This window comes from Saccopteryx leptura, chromosome 7 (assembly GCF_036850995.1).
Source record: "Saccopteryx leptura isolate mSacLep1 chromosome 7, mSacLep1_pri_phased_curated, whole genome shotgun sequence".
NCBI lineage: Eukaryota > Metazoa > Chordata > Mammalia > Chiroptera > Emballonuridae > Saccopteryx > Saccopteryx leptura.
Window position 1 is genome coordinate 39,475,793 of NC_089509.1, and position 13,976 is coordinate 39,489,768.

General features: G+C 37.2%; 1 protein-coding gene across 4 annotated transcripts in view; it reads left to right on the forward strand.

Moving 5' to 3' along the window:
- Nucleotides 1-13,976, forward strand: part of GALNT13 (polypeptide N-acetylgalactosaminyltransferase 13) — a 555,106-nt gene that overhangs the window by 322,260 nt on the left and 218,870 nt on the right. For all 4 annotated transcript variants that reach the window (XM_066345193.1, XM_066345194.1, XM_066345192.1 and 1 more), the window contains exons 6-7: nt 49-256; nt 3,610-3,780. In XM_066345193.1, coding sequence (XP_066201290.1) covers nt 49-256; nt 3,610-3,780 — 379 coding nt within the window. The remainder of the gene's footprint in view (nt 1-48; nt 257-3,609; nt 3,781-13,976) is intronic.

Sequence of the window (13,976 nt, forward strand, 5' to 3'; positions counted from 1 at the left end):
TTAAAACAATTTCAAAACTTTCTTATAAATTCTCATTGCACGTTACAGATTTTCTCAAGTTGACGTTAGAGAATTATGTGAAAAATTTAGAAGTGCCCGTAAAAATTATCAGAATGGAAGAGCGCTCTGGGTTGATACGGGCCCGCCTTCGAGGAGCAGCTGCTTCCACAGGGCAGGTCATCACCTTCCTGGATGCTCACTGTGAGTGTACCTTAGGGTGGCTGGAGCCCTTGCTGGCGAGAATAAAGGAAGACAGGTAAGAACTCGTGAACTCGTGTGGTGTAGCTGTCTGGGTTGTGACTGAACCTGTCAGGACGGTTTTGGCTTTCCATCAAAACTTCTCTCCCAGGCTGCTATATTCTGGTTTGTTTCCTAGCTTTTAAAAAAGCTGTTCCTACCCTTCTTACTTAATAAAGACATTGGCATTTTAGTGCTGAATATGAATATTTTATTAAGAAATAGTCAAACAGTCCAAACAGGAAACATGTTGAATATGCATTTTTTAGATAATGGAAATCAGTCTAATTTGAAATAGTACAATTTTGTAAAATATATTTTCAAAGCACCTTATTGTATCTTCATAACCACACTGTGAGGCAGCTAATGTTGAGATTCATACCTGTACCTTGTATTGGGAGGAACACATAACTTAAGTACTATAGTTTGCTCTAGTTACCGGAAGTGATGGGAGCAATCAGTTCTCCCCATTCCCAGACCAGTCTTCTTTCTACAAGGTCACTGTTCTTATTCAAGGTCTTGTTCAAAACTACATTGAGGATCTTAAAAATAAACACACATAACCCTACATTCTACTCATAATAATTTAAAAAAACAGCATAGCTATAAAGAATGTTTAATTGTTTAAACAATATTGCCACTTTGTGTATAAAAATAGTGAAATCTATAAAACTGAATAACATATTATAGAAATCAAGAACTTTTGTACTTGCAGTTCTGTCTGATGATGAGGCTATGAGGTATGAGCTTTCTGTGAAGATATAAACATCGGTGATGAATGAGTGTAATTCCCAAGCACTTAAGGGAGACAACTACGTTGAATACTGTCTGATATAATAACATATTATTACATAACACCTTGCTTGCAAAGTCGTTTCACCTACAGTAGGAAGGTCTTTCTAGAATTGAAGTTTTTAATTAAGCATCCAAGACAGGGGCTGCGTACCGTGAGCTAGTCCAGCTCTATCACATAAATGGCAAGATTTGGTAGTTGCCACAAAGATGGATGGAGGCTGTCAGTATAATGAATGATAGCAGTTGAATAAAGCAGTAGGAACCTTTTAGTCAACTGAGTGTAGTACACAGCTAATAACATTTTTCCACTCTGTATATTGTACAGCACCCACAGGAGGGTAAAACTGGCAAAATAAAATGAACTTGGAACATCTTAAATACATTTCCTGGCAACATTTCATACAGTATGCTGCTTTTGTGTTTCATATTCAACTTAGTGATTTTTTAATATAATATAATATTGTTTCAATATGGTCATGCATAGATCATTTACTTTTTAATGTAACAATGTATTTAAATTGTTTTTGTATGTAATGAATTCTAATGTCTTGTCCTAATTGTAAGTTCTAAAGTTACTATAACTAGATAATAAGGTCCTCTTCAAAGTTATTAGATCTAATTTCATCTCCTTACAAATTAAATTATTACATTTAATAAAGAAAGGGAGCAAGATATTGATTTTTTAGGGACTAGTGTCACCAAGATACTTTTTCAAAGGTAAATGAACTTTACTGATTTCAAAGAACTCTGGGCTTTAATTAATCATGTGGAATATAAAACCCAATCGAAGAGAAGTGTTGGAGATACTGATATTACAAAACCAGAATAAATAATAGACAACGTTTCTCTCTCTCCGCATGTACGGGTAATTCAATAAGTGAAATAAACCAGGCAGAAAAAGACAAATATCATAGGATCTCAGGTATATGTGGAATCCAGTGAACAAAGTGAACCAAGGAATGGAATAGAGGCAGAGGCAGGGTCACAGGGAGCAGAGGGACAAGTGTCAGAGGGATGAGGAATGAGGGGATAAGATCAGAGAAGGTGAAAGGATTAGTGAAATTATATATACAGAACACAGAGATACAGATAACAGGACAGCAAATCCCAGAGGGAAATGGGGAGGGAGTTAGGTGGAGGGGGACAAAGGGGGTGTAATGAGAGATATGGGTGTAGGGTTGAGGGTGTTATATTGAGTGGGATACTTGAATCCATGTTAACATAATAAATTAAAATTAATAAAAATTAAAAAATATATATATATCCAATAAAACATATTTGTATATTTGCCTTCTACCAAATATGGAAAATAAGCTCTGCTCTTCAAAATTAGCTACAACCAAGACAGACTTGGGTAGACCTGTGGAGATAATACAAGATTGATCTTAAAATAAAACATACAAGCTGGGTGTAAGAGACAACTTGAGAAGGCGCAGCATGGATAACACAAGTACCAAATGATTTCCCATGGTAATTCATTTCCTACCCTTATAAAGCCACTATCAAAAACCTCAAATCTCACCTGACCAGGCGGTGGCGCAGTGGATAGAGCGTCAGACAGGGATGCAGAGGACCCAGGGTCGAGACCCCGAGGTCACCAGCTTGAGCATGGGCTCATCTGGTTTGAGCAAGGTTCACCAGCTTGAGCCCAAGGTTGCTGGCTCAAGCAAGCATGGAGTCACTCGGTTTGCTGGAGCCCCCTGGTCAAGGCACGTATGAGAAAGCAATCAATGAACAACTAAGGAGCTGCAAGGAAGAATTGATACTTCTCGTCTCTCTCCCTTCTTGTCTGTCTGTCCCTCTCTGACTCTCTGTCTCTGTCACAAAAAAATAAAAATAAAAAAAGAACCTCAAACCTCCTGACTCTGTCTCTTACTTTAAGAATAGATGAGATGAGTCAGGTGATAAACACCAGAAACTGAAATTATCTTTCTCTATCTTAAAATATGTAGATTTTTTACTATAAACTGTTAAGTCTAGAACTATTTACTTAGAAATTGTCATGACCCTAATACCTTTCATATAAAAGATTAAATTATACTGTGATCACTATTTTTATTGTTATTTCTGTTTGTTGATTTTGCTTGTTTTTCATAATACGCATTTTCTCCGTGAAGCTTTTCTGAGAACTCTCTCTTTAAAATAACCCCTCTGAGATTCAAACTACCAGATCTAATTTACAATCATCCATTCCTCTTTACTCCCTGTATGCTATTGCTTTTCTATAACAGAAATAGCTAAAAGGATGCTTAATACCAAAGTAGCTCTACTAATCATGCTGTAGGTGGAGGTTTTTTGAAAAGCAGACATGTTCATCCTGCTGAGTTAGTACTTAGAATGCATTTGAAAATCAGCTGGAAGATCAGTTACTTTATTTCATTAGATTATACATGGTAGCATAAAATTGGCTGTAAGGAAGATGTAGTAAAAGGAAGTCATTCCATAGATTAAAAAGGATAAAATAACAATAAAAGCATAATACTGTCATAAAATAATTAAATTTCAACATAATAGCTATATTGATATGTAACATTTAAATTATCATTTATATGTAAACTGGTTTTACTTTTTCTTCAGGAAAACTGTTGTATGTCCCATCATTGATGTGATTAGTGATGATACCTTTGAATATATGGCTGGTTCAGACATGACTTACGGGGGTTTTAACTGGAAACTGAATTTTCGTTGGTATCCTGTTCCCCAGAGAGAAATGGATAGGAGGAAAGGAGACAGAACATTACCTGTCAGGTACGTAGATCCTGTCACCCAAAGATAGCATTGTATTCCTATAATAATTAAGAAGTATTATAAATTTGTGTTCTCATTTTTAAGTCTTCAAAATTCATATACACATATGTGTTATCACCTTTAATATGGTCAACAAGGAATCAATGGCTGTATTATATGTAATTTAAAGTAGGACAGGCAAATTTAAGTATTGGCAGTAGTGCCAAATTTCTTTAGAAAATTTGTGCATTCTTATATTTAAAATATATTTATTGTAAGTTTTCTATGTGACAGAAATGTGCCATCCTGCCCAATTCAGGTGGCTATATATATTTTACCTAAATATATGCTTTATAGTAGAGGTACACTCAAAATTAAAATAACCAAATAAATTCTGGTAAATATTCTAAGTTTACCAACCTTAATGAGCTGTTTTTCTGACAAATACAAAAAAAAAGATCCATTTGAAAAATTTTAATATATTAACAATTATGAAGAATTTAGTGTTTATTCCAAATTATTGAAAATTGCTACTTAATTTGAAATATTTGTTCACAAAATATGGTGGCCTTAACATAAAATGAGAAATATTTTATGCATCTTTAGTTGTCTAGGTAAGCATTATCCACTTTATTAACATAAAATTATTACCTTCTTACTTTAACATATTATTGTGTCCTTCTTACCTGAAACCAAAATTTGATTTCCTGAATAATACTTTGGGAGAAGTTCACTAGTTCAGCTCTTTAAAAAGATTGATTTGGCAAGTAATCATTTAGTTGGAATAATAGAGAAATACCCTAACATTCTAAAACAATATATATAGCCCCTTATCTGAACAAGAATGTTTCCTAAATTAATGAGGGAATGATGTATTCATTGGCAAGGTTAATTTATAATGAATTAATTAAAACTAACCCTAAGCACATGCTAATGGAGTAAACAGCTTTAATTGTTATTGAACAATTCAATATTGGGACTGCTAACTATCCACAGGGGGTATTGCTTCATCAAAAAGAAAAATAAAATGTGGCTACAAACTATTGCATAAAGGTGTGAAATTACTATGTCAGTATTTAAAGTGAAATTGAGCAGTCTTGAAATCTTGCTGTAATCTTCACATTTACCAAGTTTTATTAATCCTTGCTTTTACCAATTTCAGGAAATACAGTATCTCATGTTACAGTTTATTAAAAATCCTATTTTCCCACATTATCTGATTTTTCAGTTTCAGATACTAAGTGAAAACAGTCAAAATATTAGAATAATACACTAAAATATAGATAACACATTTTTTCACTTGAAAAAGAAGTCTTAAGATGTGTTTTGTACTCATTTTTTTAAAACATTGGCAAAAATAATGCTTCATTTAACTTTTTTTAGTTCTTATTTTATTTTCTGAACTTTAATATTTATGTATTTTATTTTAATTTATTTAATATTTTTAAATTAAAGTTTATATTTATTATTATTTTGTATTAGCTTCAGATGTACAGCCTATTGGTTAAACAATCATACTTTACAAAGTGTTCCTCCTAATATTTCCAGTACCCAACTGGCACCACACATAGTTATTACAGTATTATCATCTATATTTTCTATCCTGTACTTTACATCCCTGTGACTGTTCTGTAACTACCAATCTGTATTTCTTTATTCTCTTCCATTTCTCACCCATCCCCCAACCCTCCTCCCCTCTGCGAACCATCAGTGGTTTCTGTATCTACAAGTCTCTTTCTGTCTCGTTTCTTTATTTTGTTCTTTAGACTTCACATATAAGTGAAATATGGTATTTGTCTTTCTCTGACTGACTTATTTCACATAGCATGATATCCTTAGGTCCATCCATGCTGTCCCAAATGGTAACGTTTTGTTCCTTTTTATGGCCATTTATTATTCATACTTTTTAAATTTTTTTTCTTCTTCTTTTTAAAGAAGACCCTTAACATTTATTGTAATACTGGTTTGGTGGTGATTAACACCTTTAGCATTTTCTTTCTTTTTTAAAATTTATTTTATTTTATTAAATTTATTGGGGTGATATTGGTTAATAAGATTATATAGGTTTCAAGTATACATTGGTAGGCTACATGTGCTATATATTGTATCCTGTACCCACCACTCAAAGTCTAACCACCTTCCATCATCATATATTGCCCCCCTTAGCCCTTTACTATACCTATACTTCCATTCCTCTGGTAACTACCATACAGTTATTGTGTCTGTGAGTTTCAGTTTTATATCCTACATATGAGTGAAATCACATGGTTCTTAGCTTTTTCTGAATGACTTATTTTGCTTAGCATAATATTCTCAAGGTCTATCCATGTTGCAAATGGCAGGATTTGATCTTTTTTTACAGCAGAGTAGCATTTGATAGTATACATATACCATATCTTCTTTATTCAGTCCTCTATTAAATGACACTTGGGTTGTCTCCACGTCTGGGCCATCCTAAATAATGCTACAGTGATCATAGAGGTACATATATTTTTGCAACTTAATGTTTTTTAGTTTCTCAGATAGCTTCCCTGAAGATTAATTTCTGGGTCGTGTGGTAACTCTATTCATAATTTTTTGAGAAACTACCATACTGTTATCTCTAGGGGCTGTACCAGTTTATATTCTCACCAACAGTGAGTGAAAGTTTCTTTTTTTTCTACAACCTCTCCAACATTTGTTTTTACCTGTCTTGTTGGTAGTAGACATTCTAACATATGAGTTAGTATCTCATTGTAGTTTGATTTGCAGTTCTGTAATAGCTAGTGAAGTTGAGGATCTTTTTAGATATCTGTTGGCCATTTGTATGTCTTCTTGAGAGTAGTGTCTGTTTAGGTCCTCTGACCATTTTCTTTAATTGGATTGTTTGTTTGGTGTTGAGTAATATGAGTTCTTTACTTATTTTGGATATTAACCCCTAGTTGGAGCTGTTGTTTGCAAATAGAATCAATCTTTCATTTGATTTGTTACCTTTTTAATTTGCTGTTGGTTTTTTGCTATGCAGAAACATTTTATTTTTATATAGTCCCATTTATTTATTTCTGCCTTTACTTCCCTTGCATTTAGGGTCCAGTTTATAAAATGTTTTTTAAGGTCAAGTTTTGTGACCCTGACCAGTTACTTAGTGGTAGACCATTGGCTCAGTGTGTAGATGTCCCGGGTCCAATTCCCGGACAGGACACACAGGAGAAATGGCCATCTGCTTCTCCACTCCTCCCCCTGTGCCTCTCTCTCTCTCTCTCTCTCTTTTTCTCCTGTAGCCATGGCTTGATTGGAGTGAGTTGACCTCGGGTGTTAAGGATAGCTCAATGGCCTCTGCCTCAGGTGCCAGTAAGAGCTTGGTTGCTGAGCAATGGAGCAACACCTCAGATGGGCAAAGCATCACCCACTAGTGGGCTTGCTGGATAGATCCCAGTCAGGATGCATGTGGGATTTTGTTTCTCTGCCTCCCCTCCTCTCACTGAATTAAAAAAAAAAAAAGATCAAGGTTTATAAGTTCAGTACCTATATTTTCTTCTGTGTAATTTTTTTCAGATCTTATGTTTTGAACTTTGATCTATTTTAATTCTTTCTATACATGGGGACAAATTTTAATCTAGTTTATTCTTTTTCATATAACTTGTCAAATTTTCCCAGCACCATTTATTAAAGGGGTTTTCTTCATTGTTTGTTTTTGGCTCCTGTAACAAAAATCATTTTCCCATATGCATGTGGTTTTATTTCTGGGCTCTCGACTCTATTCCATTGGTCTGTGTGTCTTTTTACTGCTAATACCGTGCTGTTTTGATTATCATTGCTATATAGTTTAATTTAAAGTCAGATAGTGTGTCTGACCAGGCAGTGGCGCAGTGGATAGAGCATTGGACTGGGATGCGGAGGATCCAGGTTCGAAACCCCGAGGTCGCCAGCTTGAGCGCAGGCTCATCTGGTTTGAGCAAAGCTCACCAGCTTGAACCCAAGGTCGCTGGCTTGAGCAAGAGGTCACTCAATCTGCTGAAGGCCCACGGTCAAGGCACATATGAGAAAGCAATCGATGAACAACTAATGTGTCGCAACAAAAAACTGATGATTGATGCTTCTCATCTCTCTTCGTTCCTGTCTGTCTGTCCCTATCTATCCCTCTCTCTGACTCTCTCTCTGTCTCTGTAAAAAAAAAAAAAAGAAAAAAAAAAGAAAATAAAGACAGATAGTGTGATATTTGATATTTCTGGCTTTATTCTGTTTTCTCAGGATTCCTTTTGCTATTCACGGTCTTTTGTGGACCCATGCAAATCTGATGACTTTTTTGTTATATTCCTTTAAAAATAATATTGAGATATTGAGGAGAATTTCATTAAACTGTGTAATACGTTAGGTAAGATGTCATTTTAACAACGGTGATTCTTCCAATCTATGAACATGAAATATCTTTTCATTTTATTGTGTCTTTTTAAATTTTTTTAATAACGCTTTGCAGCTTTCAGTAGATAGGTCTTTTACATTCTTTGTTAAACTTATTCCTAGGTATTTTTAAATTTTTATTGCAAGTGAAAAAGAAATTTTAAAGAAAATTTTCTTTAAAATTTCTTTTTCTGAAGTATCATTAGCATATAAATATGCAGTGGATTTTTGTATATTAATTTTGCGTCCTGAAACTCTACTGTATTTATTTATTATTTCTAATAGTTATTTGGTGAAGTCTTTAGAATTTTTATATACAAACTTGTGTCTTTTGAAAAAATTGACACTTTTTGTTCATTCCCAATTTGGATACCTTTTATTTCTTTCTCTTGCCCAGCTTCTCTGGTTAGGACCTCCAGACTGTTTTAAGAATGGTGAGAGTGGCCATCCTTGTCTTGTTTCTGATTTTAGAGGAAATGCCTTTCATCATTGAGTATGATATTAGATGAAGATTTTTCATATATAGTTTTTATTATGTTGAATTTTTCTTCTGTACCCATTTTATTGAGTGTTTTAATCATAAATGGATGTTGTATCTTTTTCTGTATCTAATGATAAAATTGTAGGATTTTTATATTTTATTTTGTTAATGCAGTGTATGACATCGATAAAGTTGCATATGCTGAGCCATCTCTGTGCTCCTAGAATTAATACCACTTGATTGTAATGTATTATTTTTTTAATGTATTGTCATATTTGATTTGTTAGTATTTTGCCTAACAAATAGTAACTTATCTGTTTCTTCTAGGTTTTTTAATCTGATGGCATATAGTCTTTCATAGTATTATAGTATGATTCTTTGTATTTCTGTGATGACTATGGTAACTCTTTCATTCCAATTTTTGTTTCTTTTTCTTTTTCTTTAGTGAGTCTAGCCAAGGATTTGTCAATTTTATTAATCTTTTCAAACAACCAGCTCTTTTTTGTCCTAATTCTTTGTATAACCTTTTTGTTCCTTCTTTCATTCATTTCAACTCTGTCAACCAGTGGACCTTTGTGGTACTCCTCCTGTACCTCTACCCAATCCTGGGATTACTCATAGAATGTTCCCTTCATTCAAAGATAAGTTTTTCTGTAGTACCAGTTCTCGGGTTTGCAGATAATGTGCTCTGCAACCTGACACAAATGAGAAGGGGAGGCTAGGAGAAAGTTCCATGGCTTTGTTTCTCTGTCTGAAATGTAAGTTGCCAGAAAACTGTGGCAACACTTCTGTGCTTGGTCCCTGCCAAGGGCACTGGGCTCAGCACTGCTCATACTGCTCACCCCCACGGAATGTTCAATGAATCTCTTCACTCCTCTTAGCTGAAGGAAGTGCCAGCCACAACTGGTGGCTACCCTCTCTGGCTGAGACCTGCGTGAGCTTCTGGGTGCAGGGCTGCAACCATGGTGCTTTGAGCTATTCTCCCTTCTGGTTTGCTCCCACTTGCCCATCTTTACACATTGCAAGGCATGCATCTCTCTGGTGTGTTTATGCATTGATCAGGGAATTCTTTGTAGAATTCTAGTTATTCATATTGTTAAAACTTCAAAAGGAGAAAGCAAGGGGATCTTTAAAAGGAGAAAGCAAGGGGATCTCTTGCACTACCATTCCTCTGATGTCACTCTCATAACTTTTTCTTGTTAGTAAAGCTCGTTACCTATCCTTTGATTCTCAATGATAGCTTTTCTGGGTAGAGTAATCTTGGTTGTAGGTCCTTGCTTTTCATCACTTTGAATTTTTTTTTTTTTAACAAGGAAGAGAAAGAGTCAGAGAGAGGGATAGATAGGGACAGACAGACAGGAACGGAGAGAGATGAGAAGCATCAATCATCAGTTTTTTGTTGCGACACCTTAGTTGTTCATTGATTGCTTTCTCATATGTGCCTTGACCAAGTAACCCATTGCTTGAGCCAGCAACCTTGGGTCCAAGCTGGTGAGCGCTTTGTTCAAGCCAGATGAACCCACGCTCAAGCTGACGACCTCAGGGTCTCAACCCTGGGTCCTCCACATCTCTGTTCGATGCTCTATCCACTGAGCTCCCGCCTGGTCAGGCTGAATATTTCTTGTTATTCGCTCTGGCCTGCAGAGTTTCTATTCAGAAATTAACTGACAGTCTTATGGGAGCTCCTTGTAGGTAACTCACTGATTTTCTCTTTCTGCTTTTAAGTTTCTTTCTCTGACTTTAACCTTTGGCATTTTAATTATGATGTGTCCTGGTTTGTGCCTCTTTGGGTTTGTCTTTAGAAATCTCTGCACTTCCTGGATTTGTATGTCTATTTCCTTTACCAGGTTAGGGAAGTCTTTTGTCATTTTTTTCAAATAGATTTGCACTTTCTTCTTCTCTCTCTTTTTCTTCTGGCATTCCCATGATGTGAATGTTTTTATGCTTGAAGTTTTCCCAGAGACTTCTTATATTATTCTCATTCTTCTTATTTGTTTTTATTTCTGAATTTTTGATTGGGTGTTTTCTTCTTCCTTATATTCCAATTGCTGATTTGATTTTCAGATTCATCTATTCTACTGTTGATTCCCTATAATTTATGTTTTGTTTCAGTTAGTGTATTTTTCATTTCTGTTTGGTTATTTTTTACGGTGTCCATGACCTTTTTTAAACTGTTGATGTTCTCACTAAGTTTCTTGAGAATCCTTATAACCATTATTTTGAAGTATGTAGTAGTTGGCTTGCCTCCATTTCATTTAATTCATTTTCTGGAGATTTTTTCTGTTCTTTTATTTGGGACTAATTTCTTTGGCTCCTTATTTTGGCTGTTTCCTTGTGTTTGTTTCTATATAATAAGCAGAGAGCCCTGGCCGGTTGGCTCAGTGGTAGAGCATCGGCCTGGCGTGCAGGAGTCCTGGGTTCGATTCCCGGCCAGGGCACACAGGAGAAGCACCCATCTGCTTCTCCACCCCTCCCCCTCTCCTTCCTCTCTGTCTCTCTCTTCTCTTCCTGCAGCCAAGGCTCCACTGGAGCAAAGTTGGCCCGGGCGCTGAGGATGGCTCCATGGCTTCTGCCTCAGGCACTAGAATGGCTCTGGTTGCAACAGAACAGCGCTCCAGATGGGCAGAGCGTCACCCCCTGGTGGGCATGCCGGGTGGATCTCAGTCGGGCGCATGCAGGAGTCTGTCTGACTGCCTTCCCGTTTCCAACTTCAGAAAAATACAAAAAAAAAAAAAAAAAAGCAAAGACAGTCCATCTTCCAGTGTTTGTAGAGTGACCTTTGGTAGTAGGTATCCTGTAGGGCCCAAGGGTGGAGCCTTTCCAGTCACCCAAGCAGGACTCTCCATGTGTGCCCTGTATGTGGACTGTGTGTACTCTCTTTGTGTACTCTCTGTTGGCACATCACTGGGAGAAATTAACCCTCAGTTCAATTGGCTTAGAGTACAGGCTCCAGCTGCATCAGAGGAGCTACTGTTTAGGAGCTGACCCTACAGAGCAGGGCTTGCTCCAGTAGGGCTTTGGTGCCCAACGAGTCTGCCTCCTAAGTGTGTTGCTCATGGAGGTAGTAGGCTTGTAATCCAGCATGATCTGAAGCTTTCCACCAGATGCACTGGCTCTGGTGCCTCCTTGGAGGTGCAGGGTCAGCCACCACCTGTGCCCTGTTGGGGGTCACCTTGCAGGAGCTATAGAGTGATCTTCTGATTACTGCTACCTGCTACTTGTGCTGGGCTTACTGGGGCTCAGGGGAAACTAAGATGTGAACCAGAGTCAGCTCCTGCTAATGCTGAGCCTAGGGCTATTAGAGTACAGGGCACACTGAGACCAGATGCTGCTTATTTGAGAGATTTTAGGAAAGTCCAGAGCATGAGCCAAGTCAAGTCTTTTGTATGGAAAAGCTACTACAAAAAGGTTTGGTTGGGTCACAAGTTAGGTCGGGTGGAGTTTCAGGGAATCAACAGGGTCTGGCTATCAGTGTTAGTCAGGTTGATGGTTTTTCAGATACGGTGCCCACCCACTGGATCTGTGAGGAAGGACTCAACAGAGGAATAGTGTCCTCTGGTAGCGCATCTGTCTGGGAGAAAGCTGCCCCTCTAGCCTTTGCCCTGAAGTCAGTCTGTTAAGTTTCTCCCTGTATGTCCCTGGCACCTTTAAGCTTCTATCCCAGGGCTGGAGCTTAGAACTTGTGAGTCTGAATCTCAGTAAGCTGTACATGGGCCCTTGAAGAGGAACTGCCTGGGATTCCAGAACCCTCCATGTCCCTCAGCCACAATCCCTGCTGGCTTTTATAGCCAGCAGTTATAGCGACTGCTTGTCCAGGCACAGGAACCTTGAGCTGAGAGTTCTGAAAGGGGCTGAGATACCTCGCTCCATAGGGAATACCAGTGTAGTTGAGATACCTCCCCTAATTTTTAACCACCACATGAGGTTGTGGGACCAGCCCCTTCTCTGTCTCCACTTCTCCTACCAGTCTTGATGTGGCTTCTTCTGTGTATCCTTACCTAGAGAACTTCTGTTCAGCTACATCTCAGGCAGTTATGAATGATGGTTGTTCTGAAATATTGTTGCAATTTGGATGGGGTTATGGGAGGTTCCAAGTACCACATTCACCTATGCCACCATTCTGACTAGAACCTCACTTTATTTTCTCACAGAGTGAAAAGGTAGATAATAAAGGGTAGCCAACATTCATAGTAATTTATTGATCTCATTCGTGAAAGTGAAGATCTAGATAGAAATCTGACCTTATCTCTCGTCTTTCATTATTGAAAATATAACATGAAATAGCCAACTAGTTATATTTATGTAGTTTTCTTGTAGTAACACAGAGAGCTGATAAAAATCTAAGTATGTTTTATTTGTGTCCCTTAGTAACTACACAGTATTTCACTTTCTAAATTGCTGAGGGAGCTGGAGCAAGAGAAAGAGAAACCTATCTTTGCTGATGTTTCTAGTTATTTATGGAAAAAGGTTAATTAATTCACAGGCTATGTTGTAACAGCCTGCAGGTGATTTTCATCAGAGTAGCTATCATGTGAACTTTCTTTGTACTTGTAATCTATTACTTGAAGATGTGAACGTTTTTCTCACATTTGTACAAACAGATTAATCATTCTGGGTGTTGAAGACATTTTTTTTCCTTGTTGATTAACAGAATTCTAAATAGCTAAAGTGATTAAAATGAGGTTGGAATTTTAGTTTTCTTAGTGGAATGCTTCATTTAAAATGTCAGTTAAGACAGAACTTCCTAGTGACTATAATTGGCTAGTTTAGTCATCACTTAGAATAAAATCATGAGTCTGTATACATAGAGAACTTTAAACTTGTGACCTAACCTTAGTTATACCACATTTAAAGTATATATATATATATATATATATATATATATATATATATATATATATATATATATATTTTTTTTTTTTTTTTTTTTTTTTTTTTTTTTTTTCTGAAGCTGGAAACAGGGAGAGACAGTCAGACAGACTCCCGCATGCGCCCGACCGGGATCCACCCGGCACGCCCACCAGGGGCGACGCTCTGCCCACCAGGGGGCGATGCTCTGCCCATCCTGGGCGTCGCCATGTTGCGACCAGAGCCACTCTAGCGCCTGAGGCAGAGGCCACAGAGCCATCCCCAGCGCCCGGGCCATCTTTGCTCCAATGGAGCCTTGGCTGCGGGAGGGGAAGAGAGAGACAGAGAGGAAAGCGCGGCGGAGGGGTGGAGAAGCAAATGGGCGCTTCTCCTGTGTGCCCTGGCCGGGAATCGAACTAAAGTATATTTTATAATTGTTATTATTATTATTTTATGGTCAACCTCTAGGCTTTTATATTTAATTTTGATAATAAATGGAGTTTGTGAA